This window comes from Taurulus bubalis (genome assembly GCF_910589615.1).
Source record: "Taurulus bubalis genome assembly, chromosome: 3".
NCBI classification, from domain to species: domain Eukaryota; kingdom Metazoa; phylum Chordata; class Actinopteri; order Perciformes; family Cottidae; genus Taurulus; species Taurulus bubalis.
Window position 1 is genome coordinate 13904506 of NC_136591.1, and position 27019 is coordinate 13931524.

At 44.3% G+C, this 27019-nt stretch overlaps 1 protein-coding gene across 1 annotated transcript in view; it reads right to left on the reverse strand.

The window, feature by feature from the left end:
* Window positions 1-26218, reverse strand: part of LOC306733622 (mitogen-activated protein kinase kinase kinase 11) — a gene marked incomplete at both ends in the record, with an annotated part of 31154 nt that extends 4936 nt beyond the window's left edge. The window contains 6 exons of the mRNA XM_079214896.1: window positions 2649-2765; window positions 5389-5641; window positions 6361-6536; window positions 7606-7754; window positions 10726-10906; window positions 25462-26218. Coding sequence (XP_079071022.1) covers window positions 2649-2765; window positions 5389-5641; window positions 6361-6536; window positions 7606-7754; window positions 10726-10906; window positions 25462-26218 — 1633 coding nt within the window. The remainder of the gene's footprint in view (window positions 1-2648; window positions 2766-5388; window positions 5642-6360; window positions 6537-7605; window positions 7755-10725; window positions 10907-25461) is intronic.
* Window positions 26219-27019: the final 801 nt, after the last annotated feature.

The following is a 27019-nucleotide window of genomic DNA, read 5'->3' on the forward strand; positions in this document are numbered from 1 at the left end:
ATGTCATTTCCGCTTAAGATTTGGGCAAAGGTAAATATGCTCTCTGAATGGACATGTAGTATTTTTCATGTAGTATGTAGTCTGCTACACTGGGGGGCCTGGCTGATTATTTTTTGTCGAGTAAATATCACGATTTCCTCTTCTGCCCGTGTGGATAATAATTCTGCATAAATATGGCTCGTCATTGTGTGATTTTTATGTCACGTTATTAAGCTTCCATATATTTTCAGAGAAAGTAACCATTTTGATTCGCAACACGTGGTCAGCTAAAATGACGCTGGGCCGGCCACCACTATAGCACACTTCAGAGTGAACAGTGTGCTGCTACGGTCACACTTAATTGTTCATTTAGTAAGAAGCATGCGGTTCATACTGATTGAGTTCGTAGTGTGAAGTAAGAGCACTGCTCAGAGATAAAATGCTAGCACGCTGACGCTTAGCAGGTTTATGTTTCCCATGTTCACCATCTTAAATTAGCAAAATGTTACTAAACACAAAGTGCTGCTGAGGCAGTGATCAACAATAAGGACTGCCCGCTTAAGTATGTGACCATGGCTAATAAATCTAGATTTACCCATCTCAGGCAAGCGGTAAAAAAAAATAAAAAAATTTAACATCTCGTTTTTTTTTTTTTTTTTTCGGAGCTGATGATGCAAATAGCTAAGAAGCTATTGAGGAGCTAGCTGGCAGGTGAAGACAACGTTTATGAGCTGGAGCACAGGCGTTTTTCACTAATCCTGGAAAAATTAGTTTTGCTGAGTAGCGTTAGAAGATTAGATTTGGCAAAAATCCAGATTAATTTACTTGAATCAAAATGAACAAGACAATTAACTTTAGTCTTCAGTGTTATTTGGTAACTGCTAATAAATAAATCTAATTGGGCTTTGGGGACAGTAAATTCCCGGGAAAACCTCAAACACTTTGAGGCTTTCAATAGTCATTACTTTAGTACGTATAGCGCCAAAATCACTTCAGTTGCTACAATTCATCCTAAAGGGGACATGAATGTCTGTACCAACGTTTGCTACAATCCCTCGGGTGAAAATTAAGCTATTTCCCTGGATGAGAGAAGATTTTTTTTATTTATTTTTTAAACCTGACCTAGAGGAAAATTTGGAGGATCAGCAACTCTGTATGATTCATCCCCATAGGAAGTGTGGATGTCTGTAGCAAATTCCATCCCAATCCATTGAAACATTGTTGAGGTACTGACTGACCGTCCTGCCATCCCTAGAGCTGCGTCGCTAAAAAAGTTAGCATTTTACATCAGACAAAAATGTAGAGAATTCTATACCTCAGGAACTGGAACGATGAACAGGACTCAGAGAGAAGCTCAAGAACCAAAACTAATCCGGCCCCCCACAGACAGAAAAAATAATAATGAGTATAGCGATATCCACAAGCTGCCAGCACGTCTGCCAGCATACCGACATGCTAAAAATGCTAACTACTCCAATCCCAGAGTTTAAAAAGTGCCTGAAAAATATGGGACGGTTTCATTTCCTTGGGATCCAATTCAGTAGAACACGGCACAATGAGAGAAGTCACTTCTGAGACGCTCATTCTGGAGGTTTCATTGTACCCTCCTGTACTCGTTTGTGTTAGAACAAAAGTTCCTGTCGAATAGAACTCTGTGGACTAATGTAAATCAATTTGGCAGTTCTCTAGACAAATAAGTCAGGGAGGCCCGAGCAATACATCACTGCTGACGACTGAGAGGGCAAGCATAAATACCCACTAAACACATTTTAATGACAGACACACTCATGGCTTAGTGGTAGTCATTAAGGAAAGTCATTAGCAAGTAAAGAAAATCAGCCCTCGCCTGGATGAATAAAAGAAGCTGGCAGATGTTTTAGATTTACTAACTACTTTTACAAATAAATGTTTCACTGCAATTTGTGCTTTTTATGTCAACCCCTCCTTTGGGTAATTGTTTAGAAGAGAAAAATCCCTTTCACTAACTGTTGCTACACCACAAATTTCCTTTTGGGGTTTGGTTAAGCCCCTGTGACCCACTGGCTACAATTTCCCTCCGAAGGGAACGATCTCAGGGCGTTTGTCTGCGAGCCTGACAAGCAGAAGAGTATTGTAAATCTCTGCCACTGCTCTCACCCTTCTTCTACTGGAGCAACGAATTCCTCGCTGCGTATTTTTAATTCAGTAAACCGCACTGTAGCCACTACATGCATATAAAACTGTGGACTCCCTCTGCCATCAAAATGCAGCTCAATGGTTCCCCCCGCTGGAGCAATGAGGAAACTGCAGGCAAAGGGTGGGGGGGGCAGGAGAGAGAGCAGGGCTGCAGTGGAAGAAAAAAAGCTGCTGAGGAGTACTGAGCCACTGGGAGGATGTCAGATAATATTTGGACAGTGGAAAAGGGTGTGTGTGTGTGTGTGTGTGTGTGTGTGTGTGTGTGTGTGTGTGTGTGTGTGTGTGTGTGTGTGTATGATTGTGAGAGAGCCAACATGGGAAGACAAAAAAAGACGAGTGGGTGGTTGAGAGCACATGAAAGGAGAGAATTTGGAGGCGTAAGGCAAGCGATCCCACATTCTTTGTTTTTTTCCAAACATCTCTGGAAGCACACGCACAAAACGTGTGCACCTGTGTGTTGCATCCATAAAGGGGGAAATAAGCAGCGCACTCACGTTGGATCGCACGGAAACGCGGGCCAAAGGAGGGCGAGGAGCCCGAACCCAGATCAGGAGAGTTCCGCCTCTTCTCCAGGCCCGGGGAAGCCTGCACCGTGATCTTGTGGATGAAATCTGCAACACATGAAACGGATGTTAGAGCATCTGGATGGCAGACGACAACACAAAATACACACACAAGTTTGGGGTTTCCTCCCTCTACTTTACATTCATACATTCTGGACTTGTTAGGTTGCAACACTTTTTTTTAAGCTTCCTTATATTATAGTTATGCATGCATGTAGTTATGCATGTGTGTATGTATGTATGTATGTATGTATGTATGTATGTATGTATCTTAGCTGTGACTAACAGCATGCTACTGCTACTACTAGCTACCAGCTAACATTGCTAATAACAAGCTTCAGGGCCCAGTGGGTGTCAGAAGGGAAACTTTGAAGTGACTAATGATTAAATTACCTTTGATGCTAATTTGAGGAATGGTTTGTCTGAAGAGCATGTAGTACTAGCATGTAGCAGCAGTAGCAAGCTACACCGCTTGGTGGGTATCAGGAGGGAAATCTAATCTAATACATTATTAATTAAATTAGTCATTTATGCCCTCAAATTATGAACAATTACCTCCAATGAATGGGATCTCTTTTAGTTAATTAATTAATTACGAATTTTGATATCAATTGCACAAATTATAAATTTAAAGAAAGAAATGCAGTAACTTGAGTGTTTGAATTAGTTAATTGAGGTAATAAAATAGGTGTAATTTGCTCGTTCACTCTTAGCATTAGCGAGTACTTGCTGGTTGACAGTGAAATGGTGTTGCTAAACTAGCTTGCTGGCTAGCTGGCTAAAGAAGCGATTATTGTGTAAATTTTAACTGCACTGTGAAAATGTGTGATGCAACCGCAAAGCCTCACGCCGTATTTTACCACAGCATGAGGAAAAGTGCACATGAAGAAGGAAAAAAAGATAATAATAATAATAATTAAAGCTGCTAGCAGCTGTGAGCGGGTCCTCGCTCCGGCACATTCGGGGTTGCTGGCGAGGTCGCCGGCTCGCCTGGCCGAGAACGTCTGCCCGCCGGTCGGACGATCTTCTACCCTCGTGGAGCGCGTGACGCGGGAAATTGCACTTTGCAAACACTTCACCGGTTCCTGCATCCGCCCTGTGGCGCTAGACGACATGCTCGACAAAGTGCGTCAAGTCTCTCCACGTGAAGCTTAGACCACGTTGTGTAATTGTCACTTAAATACGATGCAGTTTGTCACCTAATGCTGATTTCCTTTCGCCAGTAGGCGGCGCTTTGACTGCGAAAAAAAAAGGCTTGTCGATATCCTCAGGCCATGACTTTTAGCAAGCACGACAAAGCACGTTTGGGGCAGATTAGAGGAAGTCCATTGGAGTTACAAGAGCATGTTTACCGTATTTGGAGACCACCTCATGTAAATTGCATGTAAATCCAATGCCGTTTGGCTGATTTCCTTTCGCCAGTAGGTGGCGCTATGACAATTTTAATACACTGTGCATTATGTTCCTCTATGTGAAGTGTAGACCACATCATTTAAATTACAAGACAAAAAAGGCCAAATTGGCCAAATTTCTGTAGCGCCCCCTAGTGTTTAAATCGCACAAAATATTTATAGAATGTTAAGGGATGCAATGTGCACATATACAGACAATTTGGAGTCGTTAGTCCAAACAGTTTTAATGTTATGAGTATTTAAAAACACTCTTGACACACCAGCCTTTTTTTGTACACAAATTTGACGCCTATATAATATGTCTAATTTCTCCAGAGAGGAAGAGACAAAAGAAAGGGAGTCAGATAGTTAGTTTGGAGGAGAATAAAAACAGACTAGGGAGCTAGAGGGGAGAGGAGAGAGAGAAAGGGTGAGGGAGGGATACCTAAAAAGAAAGAGGGGGAGAGAGAGAGAGAAAGTGAAGAGAGGCCAGCCAGCAGTGTATCCACAGGAAGTAACAAGGCGTGGTTGGCTCACGCTCCCCTCTCATCAAACACACACACACACAGCTGCTGGGAAAGGCCTAACCACAACACACACACACACACACACAATGTATTTACGCATGCTTGCTCTGCCTAAAATACACTCACACACACACACACACACACACGATGTGAACTGCAGCAGGCTGTGTGACTTTACGGTAGTGGAGGACGCATAAGGAGTGTTACACAGGAGTGTGTTGGTCAGTGTCAGCCTAAGCTCCACCTTTAGCCACCTAAATGTCTTACGGTTGTCTGGAATTTGTCTCAGGGCGAGGGAACAGTTTGCCGGTTTTCAAAATTGGAAATGAAAATAAAATTAAATCTGCGGCCTAATTTTCTAAAATAAATCAAATAAAAATCTGCCTTTAAAGCTAAACAAGTCCTGTCCTGATAGGAACCTTCAGCAAAGCCGAGCTACCAAATTACAGTTGCACCACAAAACTCTCCCTTGATGCTCTCTCCTATTTTTTTCTGTGCCTGTTGTTGTTTTTGCTGCTTCTTGAGATTGAGCCAGTAATGGCCCTTGAAATGGAATTTCTCGTCAACACCGTTGGCTGACACAATCCGGCTAGTAGTTAGATTTGTGACAGAACAACTCAAAAAACAGTACACAGACACACACACACACACACACACACACACACACACACACACACACACACACACACACACACACACACACACAGAGACACACAGACACACACACACACACACAGACACACAGACACACACCTTGAGGCATGCCGATCTTCTCCCCATTCTTGCACTTGAGCTTGTGCTTCTTGAAGGTGCCCTTCCTCTTCTTGACGTTGGGCTTCTCCTGGTTCTGGTTCTGGTTCAGGTGCAAGATTAGGAGGCTGAGCTCGCGCTCGAACACGTCCTGCTCCCACTGGGCCAGCTGCTGCTCACGCTGCCGCAGGAACTCTTCGTGGGACTTCTGCTCCACGGCCGCTTGCTTCAGCTCTTCCTCGCGACATCGCAGCTCCTGATGGCGGAGGAGGGACAGGTTGGAGGAAAAGAGACAAGGAGGTGTTCTTAAATTGGAGCGGGTCGTGCCAATCGCTGAGGGTTCGGGTTGCAATTAAATCTTTGAGAGCATTAATGGCAGGAGGTCTCACAGCTTGACAACTTGACATTTGATTTGATGTTCCACAGATTTGTGTTTGAAGGCACAAATTAAAAAGTTACAGTGTATGGATGGGCGTCTATATTAAAGCTTGATTAGGTAACACTGGTGAAAGTTTGCTAGATTTTTTTAAATTATCCAACCGCACAAAGCCAGCCCAGTGTTGCCAACTCATTTTCAATGTGTGGCTAACGACACTAGCAACAGATATTGTCTCCGAAGCCGGCGTTTGGTTTGTCCGTTCTGGGCTACTGTAGAAACATGGTGGTGCAACATGAAGGACTCCATGAAGACGACCCACAACCTCTGAAGATATGAAGGACTCATTCTAAGCTAACGATTCTTAGTTTCACAGTAATGACAACAGAGTAATGGATATTATATTTCATTTCTGAAATGCTATACACTGGCCCTTTAAATTACTTTATAGTTTGATATTAAGTCATTTGATTATTCAAGTATTCTTTGAACATGTATGGATGAAAATATGTTTCATTTGGGTTTATCTTTTGAAAAAATGGATGGATGAATAAAAAGAGGAACACAAATGGTTACTCTACTCAATCACTGCCTCCTACCTTCTCTTTAGCCCGGAGTTCATCGAACATGTCCTGGATCTCCAGCTTCCAGTCCTCCTGCAGGGAGTGGAAGGACTCCTGCGGCATCTCCTCCTTCACCTGCTGCTCCAGGGCCGTGAGCTGGGCCAGGATGGAGCTGAAATTGGGTCTGCGGTGGGGGTCCTGGTCCCAGCACTCTAACACACACACACACACACAGTGTCAGTCACCAGGGTCCATACTGCAGCACTACAGATACAAGGTTATTACTTCTACGCTCTCTGCTGCACGCACAAATAATAGAAACATAATAGAAATAAGGAAGCAGAGGGCCAAAGCAAAGAAAAATGGATATTAAGCAACATTGCATTAGAAAATGAATAAAGGGTTATTTAGTATGGTACTGAGTCGCTTCCTTAAAATGAGTGGAAAAAAATCTGATATCAAATTCAACCCAATTCACTTTTTCCAGCAGTTTCCCTTCTTTTTAGCTTTCCTTGAATCAAGGGATCTGAAAGCAGGAAGTAGCTCACATACACACTCAGAAGTGTTGCATTGGAGGGGAAAAAGTCACATTTCAATAGACAGGCCTTCATTACAAAATAAAGACTTAAAAAAGGGTCAAATTGCTTTCCACGATGTGATCGTCACACTCCGTGTCCAATGAGTATGCCGCGCCGCCTCTCGTTTTTATTTACACATACTTCAGGCACTTGTGTGAGTGTAATCTAAAGTCAAGCTGATCACTTATTCAAAGTGGTATGCTTAATTAACTTGCTGCGGGGGGTTTTGCATAATTTTCTGCATTACAAGCAGATCAAAAAACAATCCGATAATTAATTAATCCTCTGAGGTGGCTATCGGTGGTGTTGTGCACTGATCTCTTTTTTCTCTTTCTTTTTTTGAAACACAACCAGCAGACATGAAGACACGGGGCTTGGCGGAAAGACCGTTATCTGTTCGTGTCTACCTTTTTGGCAAAGGTGGCATGTTAGAAAGTGCCCAGGTGACATTTCTTTTCAACTTGAACCCGAACAAAGGAAGAACACAAACATGTTGCACAAGGACGCTGCAGCACCAAGCACTTCCTCTCCGCGGCCACGTTATTAACGAGACGCAGCACTATGTTTTCTCAATTTCAACCCAGCTTTGGGGAAATGGAGGGAGAGAGCGTGCCAAGGACACCAATTTGATCTCACGCTAGAGTACTCCCACACCGCTGAACTGCAAGTCATTTTGCATAAATAGTGCACTCGGGTGCCTCACCTGACATGAGCAGAGCGAAGGGTTCGGGGCAAGTGGAGGGGATGGGCAGGGTGAGCTTGTTGACGGCGACTCCGTAGGCGACCGCGAGTCCATCAATCCCTTTGTAGGGGGCCTCTCCCGTTAGCAGCTCCCATAGCAGAACACCATAGCTGGAGGAGAGGGGGGGCACAGGCATGAGGCAGTAAACTCAGTACCGTACTTTGTATCAGCATTTTTGGTATATTGTTTTATAATATTGAATCAGACCGCTACAGTGTCAATATACAATGCAAGAATTCTAATTTCACAACTGTTTTACTTCCTAAACCGCTGCCATGAGACTGTTTTCACATCTGTAAGCTGTCGATGCAAACTCAGTACCTCCTGCAGCTGCTTCACAGCAAACGTCTCCACTCAAAAGGTAATAATGAGGGCTTTTAGTCCAAAATTAAAGAAGCCAGAATAATCTTCAAATCAACATGTGCAGAAAATTGTAATTTAGATTTTTTTTTTTTTAGAACTCCTGATGAACTCCTAAGTTTAGAGGTTACAAGTGTTAATTGTAAAAATAAATGTTATCTAAATTAAAACTGGACCAATCCTGTCACAATAGTTTTTTTTCCCCCATCAGTCTATTTATTTACTTGCAATACATAAAATGTGCCACATCTGACACAGTATTTGTGTCTAATGCCTACGAACACATTTGCAGCATAGATAACTATGCATTACAAAATGAGAATTAAAATACTGTATATGCTGATCTGTTGGCTCATTTAGTTCTGAACGCACGTAGAAGACACCACCTTGGGTCGTTTACGTCGTTTAACATCCTTCTACTCCTTCCCTTCACGTCACACAGTCAGTGTCATGCAGCGGCCGGTACAGACACATTTGTGCAATGGAACATTTTTGCTTTGGTGAAACGTGCTTGCAAAGTGAACTCATGCTAAAGTCTCTCACACACACACACACACACACACACACACACACACACACACACACACACACACACACACACACACGGCGCAGCCCTGTGTCCTATGAAGATGAAGCGTGGCGCAGGACTTGGATCCAAACCCCATCAATTAGCCCTTGCCTGGACCTGACTGAACACACTGTGGAGGCTTGCAAAGGGGAGAGCGCCGGCCGCAGTCTTTTATTTTAGCTCTTTAATTACAACTTCCACACACTTCGACTGTGCTGAAGTGCTCCCCTGTCTTCACGTGGCGGCTTTAGGGACGAGCGGGCCGTAGACCGATGAGGAAAAGAACAGTAGAACAAAGATTCATTTTCAGAGCTCCGCCCACTACATTCTCTTTTGCTTTTTGCAGTTTTCTAGATTTATGCTCCGATTTGCTGTGAAAATGAGCTTGCGTGGGTTTGTTGTTGATAGACGGGGAGATGGAAACTGAGAGGATATGTGTGTGTGTGTTTGCACTAAACCTATGAAGGTAGTTAAAAAAAAATACACACTGACTAAAAAGAGTTCCTTAATGCACCAGAAAATTCCTTAAGTAGCTTGCACCATAGCAGAACCCTTTTTTCATGTTCTCAAGGACGCATTCAAAAAGGTTCCCTGTAACAGCGTGTTCAATTGGTTCCACATAGGCTCTTGTGTGGGGCTGCAAAGACCCATTTAAGAGTGGATTAAATGGTCCAAATCCACAGGATTATAAATTAAACCATAGCATATGAGGGTAACTGCTATAACCACAACGCAGCAAAGCTGTGAGTGTGTATTACCATATAATAAATTGTTAATCTTGTTCAGTACTGTTGAGCAAAAACAGCCCCGCTCGCTTCATCCCACATGCTAATTCATATCTGGCACTAAAAAAAGCCATCTTGAATCTCCTCTCGACAAATCACACAGTAGTTTGAGTCATCATTAAACCACAAACCATAATCAAGGGACTATTTTTTCTGTGTAGATGTGGCCAAACACACTCAGACATGTGCACGCATACACACATATCACACATATCACACACACACACACACACACACAGCTATTCCCAGATAAAGGGCTGCGGTCAGGTCTGGTGTGTGGCCTTCTTCTCCGTCTGTGCCGGGGACAATGGGACAGTGTGCAGTATAGATGTCCCACAACAAAGCACAGAGCAGCCCTTTGAAGAGGCGCCGTCACGTGGCCGTGGTCGGGTCTCGCTGCAATCCATCATTCTCGCCATCACTCTCGTCTCCCACTATCACTTCTATGAGCACTTTCAACCTCTCCCCTCGACGTCGATCGCGCCCTTCTGTCCTCAGCGGGTGCATTGTCCTGCAGACCATCACTACACACTGCTGGTTATGTATTAATACCAGACGGCAACCTCCGGTTCTGAAGAGTAAAGCCGATGCGGAAGTGTCTAACACTTCTATTTAGTCCCTCAGAAAACATTGTGAACATGAGTTTATGGTCTCAGTCGGTAGTTTCAAGTCTTCTTCAGTAAATGAGGGTCCCATTTAGAGTCAAATAGACCATAAAGCACGGTATGCTTTAGGGCAGTGGTACCTTATGACCTGTCAGTCATAAGGTACCCAAATATGGTCACTTCCCATTCACTGGTTGCAAAAAGCCAAGATGGCGCTGGCCGTTATCCAAGATCTCTCTACAAAACTCTACAAAACCAATGAGTGACGCCACGAGGACTACGTCCACTAATATACAGTCTGTGATTAATACACTGACAGTTTAATTATTTGTAGTGCTCCATGCATAGCTTATAGCTCATAGCTACATTACACCATAAGGCTGTATTATTTTATGACAATATTTCCAATTTGTATTGTTACATCCATGATTATACAGAATTAAACTTTATTTGTATTCTAAGGTTTGAATGTAACTTGCAGTCTACATTAGTGTAACCCAGAAGTTACTTGTCCGTCCTCTCACGTTGGACTGGGGACAGACTGGACGCTGGAACCAGGAAGTGACATCACAAGACAGGACGGGCCGTAGCTAGCTGGTTAGCGTGCTAATTTCAGTCAGTATCTGTTCAAGGCGGCTTTGACATAACGTGTGCCTATTTGTAGATTTTATTTTTTATTCTGGCCATAGATCACACATTGCACCTAGAAATAGTTGACATTTCTCTACACCTAGTAGCTCAGCTTCAGATTTAGAGTGCTCACCTCCAGACGTCGCTGCCCTTGGAGAAGGTGGAGGACTTGATGACCTCGGGGGCCATCCAGGCGTAGGTGCCGGCGGTGCTCATCTTGGTGGTCTTGTGCCACTCCCTCGCCAGCCCGAAGTCTGTGATCTTCAACGTCAGACCCTCCATACATTCATTCTCGATGGGCTGAGCCAGAAGGACTGGAGGGAAGGAAGGACAAGTGGGAAGGAAGGGAGGAGAACGTTTTTAAGAGTTAAATACATGTCGGGATTAAAATGCAACTAAACACTGCAAGAGTTTTTATCGAGCCAGCTATTATTTTCTCACTTCCTGTTCTGTTCTGTTCCTGTCTTCATGGGACGACAATTCACACTGACAGTGACAAACAAAGGATCCTCTGGTACGACTTTCATCACACCATGTGGTCAAATGGGCCAAAAGAGAGGAAGCGCCATTTTGAAAATGAATGCTCAGCGTCCAGTAGCTGCTGCGTTACGTAAAACGAACACATCCTCCTGCTGCTGCTTCAGATTAAAAGCTCCCCACCACTAGAACCACAAGAAGGCTTTTATTGTGAAGCAGCTACAGGATAATATCAAATCAAATAAAAGACAAAAGAAAATCATATTTATAAATTGTATGAAATATATAAATGAAGCAACAGTTTGTGAAAAAATTTAAATTTTTTAATTCACTATTAAAATATGCAATTTAATTAACTAATAAATAAAAAAAAATCCCTATAGCAACCTTTATTTATTTTTTTATATTTCTTAACACAGCACATTCTAATATGGCCTCAGCAGAAAGCACCACCTGAGGCTCCAGTTAATGCAAAGCTCGCTCCCCTGTGTGACGTCACCCAGCCTTAATGAAAACTACAATAAGGCGGTTTAAGTGAAACAAAGCAGACCAACCGAGTCCAGTAACTCCACATCGAGTAAAGTGAACAAAGCGCTGGAGTTAAATGGACCAATAACAATGTTGCTTGTCAGCGTTTTGTCAGAGTGGATCATCTTACTGCGAGAAGAGATGCATGATTATGGTCAGCTATTTGCTGAAGACACAGAAAGCCCATTTAAGCTCCGCAGGGATCGGCTTGATTTGCATTCCTTATTGTGACTGAAACACTGGAGGCTCTGCACGCTTCTGAAGACACAAATACTCGTGAAAACTACACAAACAACAATACAATATCATCATCAATAATAATAATAATAATAACATACACACATAATATGTTAAGAAATAAGGCTTGACACTCAGTACAGTACAGAAGCAATACACCAGTGTGCAGCATCCCAACTGTTTTAGAAAAAAAAATATTAATAATAATAATCAGACTAGCATACACTTGCAGAATCATACAGTTGCCCAATGTGTTGGTCAAGTGTCTGTAAACCAGATGACTCCAGTGAAAGCAGATTTGCAAGTTGCAAACGGGATGTATTATTTTACACCTCTAGATTACATGTATTTCAATGCGTTTCAGGTTCTAACTACACATTTGAATATGGTCATTAAAAAGCAGCGGAACTAAATGCATTAACAATGTGACCTACACTCTAAAAAAACCTTCCCCCTTTGGTGAAGCCACCTCTTGACCTCGCCGTGATCATTTAAAAATTAAAAGAGTCCAGAATGAGACTGATTAACCCTACTGGCAGGGAGGGCCAGCAGCAACATAATGGATCAATCAGATACGGACGACGGACACTCGAGAATAGGCCTCTAAACATAGCAAGCAGCAAAATCCAAAATGAGAAAAGTATACACTGTAAAATGCAATAACCCTATAAGTAAACACATCTTGGGAACCAGCCAGCGCTGAGCGACCACGCGGCGTTGGAAGGCTTTGTTTCCATGAAAATAGAACGCAACGCAGAGGTCGACGGTCGCTGCGGTGTGACTCTGTATCACATGCCTCGGTATGATCGGCCCACGGAGCCGCTCTTCCTCTTTGTTGGCAGGCTGGCCATCGCGCAGGGCAAGGCCGGCCATCAAACACGGGGAGGAGAGGCTGCAAAGAATTCCACTTATTATAGGGAAGTAAGACTCCTGCTATTTGCAGTCACTTTCGGACTTTCTGGGCTCGGCGCTCTTCTTCTTTCGACTGTGTATTTTGCTGAAAGAAATCCTTTCGAGACTTTCTTTAACTTTTTCCATACATATGAACGATCTTCTCTCTCTTTGTTGTCTATGTCTTTGTCCGTCTCTCTCTCTCTCTCTCTCTCTCTCTGACATCCTGTGCAGAGCTTGGTCGCCCAGAGGCAGCGGGTTTGACGTCACAAAGGAATGCATCACAAGAGGTTGTGTTGTCTGCTGTGTGTGTGTTGTCTGCTGTGTGTGTGTTGTCTGCTGTGTGTGTGTTTTAAAGGGGATGGAAGACGTGGTTCTTTCATAATGTGTTCTGCTGGAACCACACACACCCACACCCACACACACACACACACACACACACACACACACACACACCCCTTCCACGGCAGCGACGTGTGTGATTTCTGTCCATTGTGTCTCAAAAGATGAAGACAAGTGCAAAGACTGACAGACAATCGATGGAGGCTTTGACTTCACCTTCCTGACAGCTTTTTTTTCTTTTTTAATGGGGGAGAAAAAAACAACATCAAGGTAAGTCCATCACAAACTTTCCCATTGACTTCTGCCTCAAGACGAAGACATAAACAAAAGTAGCAGAAGTAGCCAAAACAAAAACAACCTCTACAGTGAAAGAAAGTGCCCGCTCATTTAACCTTTTATTTTATTGCAGAAAATCAATTTCTGTCAATTCAACGTGCCCTCGGACCGAGAGGGAGGTGCTGGTGCTGGTAATTACTGCAACAGGCCCTGATCTCTTACTCCACTTCTTTTGTCCGCCTGCCAGTCAGCCTCTGGTAAAAACAAGCCCCGGTCAGTCACCCCTATTTCCACCCGGGCGCTCGCTCGCAGAGCCCTGACCCCACTTCCAGGAAGTGACACCGGTATCGGCCAATTACCCTCCGGTGTCGGGGCCCTTCCTTAAAACAAAACAAAAAAAATCAACAACAAAAATCTGATTTTGCCATTCTGGCTTGCTGTTGTGCACAGTAAGCCGTGCGCTATTTTAAGAAAACTGAGGTTAAGAGGGTCACGTGACACAAGGCACAGACAGACGCAGGCGGGAGGGAAGTGGAGGTGCTGCGGTGGGGCGAGCTGAGGCGACGGAGAGAGAGAGAACGATGCTTATCGTATATTATTGAGAGCCAATGGTGCAGTTATAGAAAATGGTCTCTCTCTCTCTCTCTCTCTCTCTCTCTCTCTCTCTCTCTCTCTCTCTCTCTCTCTCTCTCTCTCTCTCTCTCTCTCTCTCTCTCTCTCTCTCTCTCTCTCTCTCTCTCTCTCTCTCTCTCTCTCTCTCTCTCTCTCTCTCTCTCTCTCTCTCTCTCTCTCTCTCTCTCATCATAAGCACAAAATAACTCAAATGTACCAGGAAATCTGATTATTTTGGTTAAAGCTAGTTTGGGAAAAGCTCAAAATTCTCAAGCAAAAGAAAATGTGTTGACGCCTGATCTACAGTTAAAAATCATTATGAAGCATCTCTAAAACGCACTATATGCGTCACGTTTGTTTGACTCATACTCAGAGAGATATGACTGACAATGTGTTGCATGATGGGGCCGTTTCCTGGAGAACAGCAGCCGGGCGCAGTTGTTGAAATCTGATTGTTACAGTGACATTGCAAGGTTTGAGTCTGAATCCCCCCCCGCACTATAACCGGAGTCTCGGCACAGAGGCGCTGGATAAGCTGCTCATAGTGTGTAGTAGATAGTATTCTGTGACACCCGTAATAAACATTTAACTACAGAGTCGTGCTGGGAGAGAGGCACAATCAAAAGTCCCTGGACCTGGGCCTATCTTACACCAACGCACACAGATTTATTGAGGTTTCATAACACACATAGTAAATATAAATAACCAATGCATATAAATGTCTCTGCACTTACTGGACGGATAAAGCCTACCTGTACACGCACCCATGCGTGCACATATGGGTCCACAACACTCATCTGTGCACACGCACGCACACACGCGTGCAACTAAGCAATGAAACGAACATGCAAATCCACACAAGAAACAAAAGTTTTTTTAGCCGCCTCAGCACAAATACACACCGCATTCTTCTTCCACTTCCTGAGCCTAGGCAGAGTGCATCCATAGTTCAGTCCCTCCTCCAACCGCCACCATGACACGGAGGACGACGGCGCGTTAGTCAGCTGCTTACTGGATGGTATGTGGCAACGCACTGTGTCCAAACCGGCCACTGACCCACATCCCATCGAGTCTGTGGACATCTTCAAGGCTCCACTGGGAAACTTCCATGTATTGCCAGGTGGGGGGCGGGGACCCTGAGAAAAAATATCTCTGATCTTCATTGGATTTATATAAATTGTATTGGCTTATACAATAAGGATACACAGGACTTTTCACGTGCATCCTCTGGTATCTACCACCTAGGATCACATTTTGAGGGGTTGTGTTTGATCAGAACAGGAAATCCACCTCACCTTAAAAAATAAATAATAATAATGGTGAGTATCATGACTCGATCAGTTTTGTCCAGACAGAGCGTCTTCCCGAGGCGAAACCAACAATGTCGCCACAAAGGCACCGTGACAAATCTCCATGGCGACAGGACTCTGTTTGGTATTGTTTGTTGTTCAGGAACAAGAGAGCCTGTTGCAAACGCGACTCCTACCAGCAGCGACCTGAGTTTGGACTGACTCAACCCGGCAGTCTTTTAAATGAAAAAATGTAAATGTATTTTAACAAATCCAATCAGCTTTTCATCCTATAAAACAAAATATGACGTAAGCTATTACCAACCACTGAGTCTGACTGTGTCTGTATTGGGGATAAACAGTTCAAAAGTCTAAAGAAAAAACACCGAAGTGTATGCCAATACAAGAACAATGCTGTGTTCTTTATTGTCGAGTATGGTGACTTTTTGCGTGTGACCCGTTAGCTTTAGCCTTCGTCATTTAGCACAAAATAATGTCTGTAGCCACCAACTGCACATTGGAAAGTCTTGGTTTTAAATGAGTCAGCTAAAATGTTAAAAAGTCAACTGGACACAGTTTGTTCAACCAACTCACCAACTCAAGCGTTAGCTTAGTTAGTTAGTTGGCTAGCTCGGCCTAAATCTGCCGGCTAGTTGTCACTTTAGCTGGAAAAATAAGGAGTCACCAGCTGAAAATGAGAATTCTGCTTTAGTCCGAAATGAAGGACCCTATTGTCTAAAAAATAGATACGAATTTCCAGCGGTACATCTGCCCTCGTTGTCTTTGTAAGTTGCGAAGGTGTCTTTTGAAAAAGCAAAGCTTGGTTGGCGCAGCAGAAACTAAAAGTGGGGCTGAACAAACGTTCGATTGTATCAACAGCACCTGACAGACCGAGGGCAAAGAGCCTGGACGGGTCAACGTCCTGCTCAAGGACATTGGAGAGGACATGTGGCCGTCGCTGAGCATACAGTACATGTAGTGATAGAGGCCGTGACCTTTCAGTCCCCCCGGGACATGCCAGATGCAAAAGTCAGCTCTCTGCCCCGTCACTCTGCACCTCACTTAATTATGTTTTTCTCCATAATTCAACGGTCCGCCGCCATCGCTCAGCACATTTCTCTCATGTACGCCGCCATTCCTCTCACCCCCTCCAGTGAGACCAATATGTCAGTGTGCGAGTACGAGCAGCTATTGGTGGAGGTGGCTGAACAGACGCCATTTTGTGTTTTAAACTAGGAAATAAAACAACAACAAAAAAACATTGACCAAAAGTCCAAATTCTGTGACATTGAAATATCTGTATCGGCTTTTAAAAAGCCACATCGGTTCAACCTAAGCCTCATCTATGCTCTCTCTACCTTCTTTCCCTCCCCACCCCACCTCCCTGCGCTGCACCCGTAGGCGAAATAGAGAATTCCGACCAGGGCGGGGGCTTTCCCCAGGAAGAACGGGAGCTTTGTCCCCTGAGGGACGAGGCCATAGGCTGACAGACAGTCTGGCAGCTTCTGACCAGGCAGCCAGTGAGAGAGAGAGAGAGAGAGAGAGAGAGAGAGAGAGAGAGAGAATAATCACAGAGCAGAAGATGAAACTAGTGCTGGAGGCACGCAACAAGTTCACTGGGTGTAGAAACTAGGCGACGTCGGTGAGTTTACAAGTGACTGAGAACTGGAGGACGCTGCCATCAGTCTGAGGAGGCCTTTCATTCTCATTTGATGGGTGTGAAAATGTAAATTTGGTTCAGGTTCTTTTATTCACAGTGAACACTGCCGTTTACCAACCTACCTTTCTGGGAACCCACTTTTTAAAAATTACAAACCATTGCGAATTCACAAATCGTACTCTACATACATATATACATACATACATACATACATACATACACGCACACGTATGTACAGTATACGTATACATATTTACACACGTATAAATGTACGTACACGTATATACAGTACGCACGTATATACACATACAAGTATACGCACATACACGTGTATGTACACATGCATATACACACATACATATACACACATACATACATATCTACATAAAGACTATGGAAGAAATTCTATGGGAAGGACAACTGCTCTTCACTACAGTGATGTCATAGCATTAAACCTGACTCCCCAGATGTTTGTTTTATTGTTCCATGCTAGTTTTATCTTCCTGCGTAGTGGAGTCACTTAATGACTAATTTTTAGTGAGAAGCTCTCGGTGCAATGCTGTTGATCAAACCTGAACAACAGGTATCGCCTCTCCCCGGGTTGACAATGTCAGGCCCATCTATAATTTCATCCCTGTAATTCAATAACAAATGTAGTGCTTTACCTGTTGGGCCGCTTCTTAAAACCCATCACAACACTGTGTTTACACATGATCACGTGTGCAGTATCTGTATCGGTTGCCAGGTAAAAGGCTGCAAGGCCCTGAAAACAGTCACTTATTAACAATCCAGCGCTCATGTGTTGAAATTTAACCTTCATTAGCGATATTTCCTTCCAAACTCTCAAACAAAAGCTTGAAGGTCGGTTGGGAGGGGACGGCGATGTTATGACGATGCAAATATGACGAGGTACAAAGCGCCAGGAACCACGATTCAGGAGCTCAATTTAGAGCCTGTTTACGATGCATGCAATGCAGATAAAGAGTTAAAAAACACTCCTGGGATCAATGTTCCTGCAGTAGAAAGGGCCTATAACACCACTATGACAATCAGTCTGTGATTGTAGTGACCTCACATAATTATTAATATGAATATTAATGTGCTTCTTGACATCTAAATGGCATTCTTAGGGACTTAAAATGTCTGAGGTGATGTTGCTTGTATGTATTCAAATTATTTCTTTTTTACTTTATTAGAAAGTTGTCAAAGCTAAACCAAATTGGAATATAAACGCTACAACTATAAGTGAAAGAGAAAGGGGAAAAAAAAAGCCAAAATCCACAAATACGTTGCTAGAGATAAATACTTCCTCCTGTCTCTAACTAACCACCTCCATCCCAAAAAGGTCGGCTTTAAAACGACCACAAAACCATCCCGAACACACCAGCTATAACCAAGTCAACAGCTGATTGTAACATCCTTCATGTCAGCTTCCTTCCTGAATTCAAAACAAATGCGTCCAAATCCTCAGAGCAGTTTTCTCTCTTCCACAAACAGACCTACAGCTTTTTACGCTCACTTGCATGGGACTTGCGAGAAAGAGGCCGAGCTGAAAAGCAAGTCCTCAGACCAGAGAAGGCCAAAAAAGACAACAACACACTCTGGCCGAGTTCTGGAAGCCTCGCCGCTTCCTGTGCGCTCTGACCTTCCTGCGTCTGCTCTTCTTTTTTTCTTTATTTTTTTTTCTCTTCCTCCCCCCTGCTGTTGTTGTTGTGCCCCCTCACTCATCCTGCTCCAACCACACACACACACACACACACACACACACTGCAGCTTTCATGACTAAGCGTGGTGTGCAGTCATTGTGTGGGCTCGTCTCATTTTGCAGCAACAGTACACAGTGTATTCAGGCTACAGGGTGCAGACACACAGTATTAGAGTCTTTCTTATTAAAACTAAGATCAGGTCAGCGTACGGATACATTTTGATTAAATATTTATTGTTACACTGGCTGTTGTCTCGAAGCCTAAACCAATATTGTGCAATATTTTGATTTGACTGCACTCACGTATGCTTCGATAGTGTTGTATCATTTCTAATAGTAATACACCCCACCCTACCCCCGTATTTGAAATACAGATTTTCCGGCCTGGATAAAAAGAGAAATGACATGGAGCAACAATAATGCCATGAAAACTTGTCCAAAGCAGAAAAGGCAAAGGTTTCTAAATAAAGATGTGTCCTCAAAACATTTGAAAAAGTTCAATAACTGAAAGAAGTTGAAGTGGCGGTCGAAATACATCGAGTGAAAGAAGATGTAATGGCAGTTACATTATAAAAAGTTTGAGGGAAGGCTTAAGTGCAAGCACTGAATGAAGGCAAGTATCACTTGTCACAGTGCTGAAGGGAGTTGAAGATGCAGTGGAACTTCCAGCAGTGAAAGGAGTTGTAAGGGCGAGTGAAGTGAGCCAGAATGGTCAGTTGGCGTAAAAGTCCTAAATAAAACTGGTGCCCGTTCAGGTGCATGAAGTGAAGGCACTGAAAGCAGTAGAGGTGTCCAGAAGGAAATCAATAATGAGAACTCTCATTTAGCCCTCATTTTGTATGGTCATTAAAGAGACAGTTCACCATCTATTTTGGAGAAATAACACTTATTTGGTTTCTTTCTGAGAATGAGGTGAGAAGATGAATATCAAGCCCATGCTCTGTACTCTACGCACACACATACACAAGGAAATGTTTTTACATTTCCCAAATATAAGACGTGTTGATACGCGAGCTGGGAGGCGTGTTTTTCTGTTTCGTTAGTCAGACTGGCCGTTTCCCCCTTGCTTACAGTCTTGATGCTAAGGGCCGGGACTAAGCTAAGCTAAGCACCTCCCGGTTCCAGCTCTGACTTTTAAGCAGCTTGTGAATCTAACTTTGACGGTCAAAATTGAATACATCAACGCAAAAACAAAAAAGTACTGTTGTCATCACTAGTTATGGCAAAACTTCAGCCAAATTTTGAACCCTGAATCTTGTAAATGTCCCGGCCCAACCTGCTTCTCAATCCAATGTGAGCCGAAGACCTCTGGATTCTGCCTGCTCGTCTTTTCCGGACTAAAGACAGCAGAGAAACAACAGAGCTCACACACCAAGTCAGGCTTGTGAACCTCCTCTACCTTATCGGCCACCGACACTCACTCTGAGCCAGCAGCTACACAGCTGAGCTCTGCCCCCCGGTGACCCCTTCCTCTCCCCGCCAGGAAACCCCAGGCACCCCTTGATACGCCAATCAGCAAACCAACGCTGAAGATGCAGCCATGTTTATGGATGGGTAACTTAATGACGATGCATTTTCCGCTACACTTGACATTTGAGGTTACGGCTCCTGCTGAATAAAAATACTTAACCTTTGCATAAATTTGCTCTTCGCGGTGGTGGAGATTTAAAAAACAGTGGTGCGCTAGTCGACTAAAGTTTTAAAGCAGGCACTTTGTTGGGTCATTAATTTCGGAGTCAAAATTCCCCCACGGTCCCTCCCATAGTAGAAACAATGCAAATTTGACCCCTTGCGATTTAGTTACAATAAAATGATCAAAAGGATGCTGAAATAACTAGCTCACGATGCGGATGTGTAAAAAGACTGAATTCATGCTTTGTCAGGTCTGTCCGCAAGACTGTTCTCAAATCAACTTTAAAAATGCATGTCAGTGTTTCCCCTACTTAAAGCAGTGGTTCTCAAACTTTTTCTGTAAATAACATAATTTTGTGACTCCATCTGTGCTTTTATAAGTAACAGAATAAAGACAATTGCAATCACTTTCTAGTAAATCAGATCGCTCCATCAGACTTTTTTTTTTTTATTGCAATCACTTAGAACAATGAAAATAAAGTTACATCTGTGCAAAAAAGAAGTAATATATAGTTACTACTAAATAGCTCATTGTGGAAAACAATAAGCTATTTTTTTTTTGACAAACAAAACAGAATGAGTGCAGATATGTGAGCGTCAAGTTGTATCAGTGTTGGTGGCTGCAGTGAGCTGCTTTCCTCTACACATCTTTTTAAAACGGGGTTATAGATTGGATACAATTCATCTCACGGAGACTTCTGGCAAAACGCCAAAAATCAGCAAGTCGCGCAAGCGTACCGTAACCATTTACCCGAAAGTACAGGCATTTCTCCATGTATTTATTATTGACTTAGTTTTATGTCCATGTACTTTGTACTTTTGTAATATGTGAAGCCAGCAGGCTTTTTGTTGGGTAGAAGACACGAGCACTTTGTCTCGCTTCACTTGGTTCAGGAGATCTACTCCGGTGCTCCTCACAGGAGAGCTACTGTTGCATAGTCACCCTGGGAGCGTTTAAAACGCAGATATAGCGGCCTGCTTTTCATGCGACATATTTTTCGATGCTCTCTGTCCGCTGGTGTGTGTTCAGTGCTCACCTGTGTGTGCGCGCACGTGTCTGTGCGCATCGGGGCAGAACTCCGCCGTGCAGAGAATAAGTGTTAACGCGACCATGTAGAGACAGAAATGACAAGCTGTCGTGTAGATACGATAAATAAAATACGTCCGTTCAGTTTGTTTAATAACAGAACAAGGTGTAGACCTGTTCTATAGGAAAGAGAACCTTAAATGACGACTAGGGATCTGGCGCTATCGAGAAAATTACAGGGGGGTGGTGGGTTTCTTCAGGGGGGCGCCCTGAACGGTAGGGGAAACACTGCATGTTTTCTGAATGGAGTTCGGATTGATCGGGGCTAGGTGATGCTACCATTGTGGCTGCTCCATCAAAACTATATTATGTATGACTATATAATGTCATCAATCTAAATATGTACAGGTGCAGATAAAGGCCGATATGGTGGTGCTAGAGAAGGACAGATGTTTGTGTTTTTTCCTCAAACAAGGGACGTATTGACATCCAGTCATGATGATGGTAGTTGGCGTGATCCAGAGGTGCTGACTGAGATGAACGCCAGGTGTCTACCACACGGACAGGTGTATGTATTGTATTTAATATCTTGTCATTAAATAGGACAGCGTGATATAGATAGATAGAGATAGAGATATATATATATATATATATATTCTCTCTCTCGCTGTCTAATTGCGCGTTGAACTTTGTTATTGGCTCACTTCTACAGTTAACTACACATGCTAAGTGGAAGTAACAAAACACAGGTGCATGTTCAAACTATCAGGTTTGAAATCCCCCCTTCCCTTCAGCACCAAAATGTCTAAATTGCCCCCATGGTTTCTGCTGCTGAACAGGGCAATAGTGTGTGTGTGTGCACAGTGGTAACAGGATAGCAGTTAACCAAAGATGCCACCCACCCACCAACCCCCCCACACACGCACAGACACACACACACGGGATGTTTTGAGTGTGCTGCAGTGTGTAGCACTGGGGGCCCTGAATTAAAACATGCTGGTAGTGGGATGTATCAGATGTTTGTCCACTCGTGAGAAGAAAAAAAGTATGTGTTGATCCAAGATCCAACTGTGGCTTCTTCCTGAGAAAAGGGCCAGTGAGTTCCAGCCCAGCAAGTGCTTAGCTTGGCGCTTTCCTCCACCATTTCTAACTCCAGCCGTGTGGCGATGCCTCGCTGTTTCTGCGTCTATGAAGGTCTTTGTGCAGAGAGATAACCGACAGCTGCACTCAATGGGCTTTTGAGGTCTGTTGCTGATAGCAAGACTGGTACTCGAGCTGCAGCAAAAACATATGTGGATATTTCCATCGCAGGCAACTTAAAAGCAGCACCAGTAAATATTTGTACACAAACAACAGACTAGACACGACAGACGGACAAAGTTAGCAATGCAGCTACCAGCCTAGTGGACCAAAAACAAAACAGGTGTCCTTAGCGTGACGTTTTCCCAATGAAACTGAATATTTAAGTGGATTTTCATATAAAAGAGGGGGGGGGGAATATTTGTGTGGGGATGTGACAGGGATGTGATCTAAAGGGGTTAAATGGGCATTTTTTATTTCCTCTCGACTTTTAAGTCCATACTAAATTCAATTAATTTAATACAAATTTGAATTACCTGGTTTAAGCAGTTTTATTGTGCCACAGCTGACGGGGAAATGAACTATCCCGTTTACCCCGATTTTTGTTTACTGTGTTTAGTGCGCCAAGGTGCATCACGAAGATGTAGATAACAAGAAGCCAAAGGTTAGAAAAGCTCATGTGTCGCGGTTCACACTCTTGAGGTTTTCTTTAATGTCTTTTTTATATTGATTTTGTTTATTGTATATGTATATAAGCATGAAGAGCAACGTGTAACCCAGAGTCAAATTCCATGTATGTGTAAACACACATGGCCAATAAAGCGGATCCTGATTGAGCCACTACCGCCGACTGTCAGTCAGTGAGAGCCGATGAGGATGAACATTCAACGGTTTTACAGAAGAGAAAAATAAAAACAGCAGCATACTGAACAGGATTCAGTGTTTCCCTGCAGAGATGCAAACCTCATTTAGATTACCACAAGATACAAAAACAGAGAATGACTGAGTGCTTAAGGTGTGAAAGGTCCCCAGACTCTCAAACCCCATATCTATGGTGATGGAAAGAGAAAGAGGCGCCTCTACTCTGTTCTGCATTTACTTTTGTTGGGATTCCATCTATGCCCTCTGGCTTCGACCCAAGCGTCACTTTCCTCAAGGATCCTGTTTCATCAGCATCTTCTAAAAAAACAGGCCAAAGCGCTCCGCTGATAATTAGCTCCAACCTTTAGCTCTTGTTTACGAGTCCCTCAGGGCTAATTACTATTCGCCTTAATCCATCAACAACAGCTAGTCAAAAGGAACCTTCTTTTCAATGCATAAAGTGCCGCCGGTGGTCACTTCAGCGTCACATATTCATAAAAGAGTTCCTTTTAAAAAAAGAGCTCCTTTTAAAAAAGAGCTCCTTTCTCCCAGTCCTCTTATGCCATCATTGTTTTTCTACTTATCTGTTAACAAACGTATCGTGTTGCCCCAATGCATTGTGGTCCACTTTTAGGCCACAATTGGAAATAGGTCTTGTGACAGATTTCTGCCTGTGTGCCTGCCTAGCACTTACGCAAAATGCCAGCTCTTGAAAGAAGAACTTCCGTCATTATTCTGAGGAACTGTCTCCACAATCTGAGGATTACCATTGATGCTTCAGTATGTTCTGTAGTCAGCCTGACTACCCTTTCATAACATTTTTAACAGTGTCTTAGTGTGCATTCTCCCTTTAAAATGTTGAGATGCTCTCGCACCCAAACCCCCTCCCCCACCACTATCACCACAACAGGATATTGCTCGGCGACACAACAGGGTTCTGGCTGTGTGGAGACATGTCGGTGCAGGCCAGGGACAAAGATTCAGGGAAGAATCCAAAAAGCAGAGTGATACAATCTCCTGGCGCACGGAGACAAGGATTGTGTTTGCGTTGGCCTGCCTCATGCACAAACACTATATTGACATAACTCAACTTTTTTTTTGCGCTCCGGGAGAATTTCATTCCTTTAGTTTTGTTATTTCCAGTGGAGAGGTCTTACTGGGAAAAGTAAGGGTGAAATAAAGTTTGAGCAGATGCTGAGGAGAACCGGGAGAGGAGTAGTTACGCAAGACGGACGGAAACAGTTAGCGCTGGTTCTAAAGTGAACAAGATGCTGAAGGGAGCCTGGGAGAAAGCGGGGTCAATCGTTCCCAGGTAGACCAGGAGCTCGCTCCATTTTGGCACACGTTGGCAATTGGGATCTGCAGTAGCAGATCGGACGAGCCGAGGAAGGTTGAACATATTTTGGACCACAACAGATACAGCCACGGAGCTGACGAGGAAGAGGGGGAGAGAGAGATTATACACTGCATCACAAGAATGATAATAACAGAGGGGATGCTGCTGTATCATTCAGGTGGCTCTGTGTGTTTGGGTTGGGGTTGGGGGGCAGAAAGCCTCATCAGCGATACATGTCTCTGTCGTTCAGCTTTAATGACAAGGTTTAATGCCTACGTGTCTGCCCGCGAGGGCCCAAAAACGATGATGCAAGACCCTCCCCCGGCTGCCCCCCTGGACGGCGTCAAAGTCCAAAGTGTGAGCTGTGACGGTGCCAAGACGGAGAGCCGCCTCCTGAATTCAAAGTGCGGCATTTTGTGCCTTTAACGACACAGAACTGCATATCTGCAGCCTTGGCCTACATTTTAGAGTCACATGACTGAGCTACCATCCAAAAAAAAAAGATGTTTTGTTTTAGCATTAATCTTACTTTTTTTATGTAATGATATTGAACTAGAGACGTATTGCCCCGAGACAATGACTTGGACTGTACCAATTATGGCACAGGATCAAAAGTGGAGAGATAATCCAATTTCCCAGACTAACGGGGTGTTTGAGTTAATAATTCTACTGGAGCAAAGTATGCTGAGGGAGTTAAAAAGGTTGCCTTTGTTCTAGATGTGGCCTTGTGAACACAGAGAGGCCTTCAGCAGCTGTATACGCAGTACACCATGTTCCATCACTGCCACGGGGCATGTTGCCACCCAGCAGGCCGAGTAAATGCGCCTGTACCCGCTGCTGTCATCAATTTAACACTGACAGAATGGGACCGGGTTTGATTGATCACAGACTCGCACCGCGGGGTCGAAGGACTTACTGTTGTTGGACTTCAAATCCCGATGGATGACGGGGACGATGGCCTCGCTGTGCAGGTACAACATCCCTCGGGCTATCTGCACGGCCCAGTTGACCAGGACGTGGGGCGGAATGCGGCGCCCCGCCAGCGCCCGGCTCAGTGGCCCGCCTGAGGCGTACTCCATGATGAGGCACAGGTTGGGCTCCTGCAGGCAGACGCCTTTCAGGGCGATGATGTTGGGGTGAGTGAGCATGGCGAACAAACGCGCCTCCTGCCGGACGTTCTGCGCCGTAACGCTGATGTCCTCGTCCGGGTCTTGGCGGGCGGCCTTCACGGCCACCAGCTTGCCCCGCCATGTACCGCGATACACCTTTCCGAAGCCCCCGACCCCGATGACCTCCTCCAGGCTCAGCTCCCGGAAGTCCAGCACGTCGGGCTCGAACTGGCTGGCCACAGCCGGGCTGAGCTCGCCGACCACGTCGGTACCCGGGAGCTCCCCATACCCGTTCGGCTTGAAGGAACCGTAGTTGGACGGGAAAATGCCCACCTTGTTGTTGACCTTCCCCGCCCACCAGCCATCGTCCCCTGATATCTCAGAGTCCAGAGACAGGACTTCCACCAGGTCACCTTTACGCAAGGTGAGCTCATCTTTACAGGACGCCTCGTAGTCGAATAAGGCCGTCCACACAGGGTTGGTGAAGTTACCTTTTTGTGATTGATCCAAATTCTTCCAGTTGGACAGCGGGCCACGACTGAATATGCTCTTCAGTGGCTCCATGGAGCCTCAAGCAGACGTCTACACTGGATCTGATTTTGCACCCCAAGGGTTTGAAAGTAAAGTACAAAGGAGTACTTTATTGCGCCTCGCTCCCTTTCCTGTCTTTCTTGTTGGTTCATTAGGGACCAGTGAAATGTGTTCAAAAGCTTGACCAACAAGCGGGCCACAGAGGAGGACTGGGAGACGACTGAATGGTGAGAGTCTCTCATTCGTCTTGACATCACACGCAAAGCCCCCCACTTAAAAAACACCGGATCAGTTGAGGAATTGATTCTGTGCGATAGTGGCGGGTGCTTCCGAGCTAGGCAACACTGTCTCCAGTCACAGTTTCTCTGGGTTCAAGAGATGTGTGGTTTTCCCAACATGCTCCGAGCACATTCCCGTTCACCGGCCTGTGTTTAAAAGGCTCCTGAATCGCCTCATTATGCGTAAATGAGCTCTGCTCCTCTCCTCGTTCAAAACTGCCACCTGTTGACCTGTGGAATGACTAAAGTGTAGAGAGAGAAATTAAACTATCCAAAGTTTGTTGTAAAATACTTTGGAGTATTCCAAATGGCTGTTCAGCTGTCCATTTGGTTTTTCTTATGTATTTTTAGCCATTAAGTGCAGTGGCCACCACAAGCAGGAAGCGCTACGAAGCGGAGAAGAATAGCAGGAAAAGGAGCATTCAGTCCAGCCAACCAGTGTTTTACGACAAGTTCCAGGGCTAACCAGTTCGCATTAGCAAACACAAATGTCCAATAACCGCGACTGGCCGCAACTGTGCGGCGCTCCCGCAGGAAATCCCGCATCCCTCCGAGC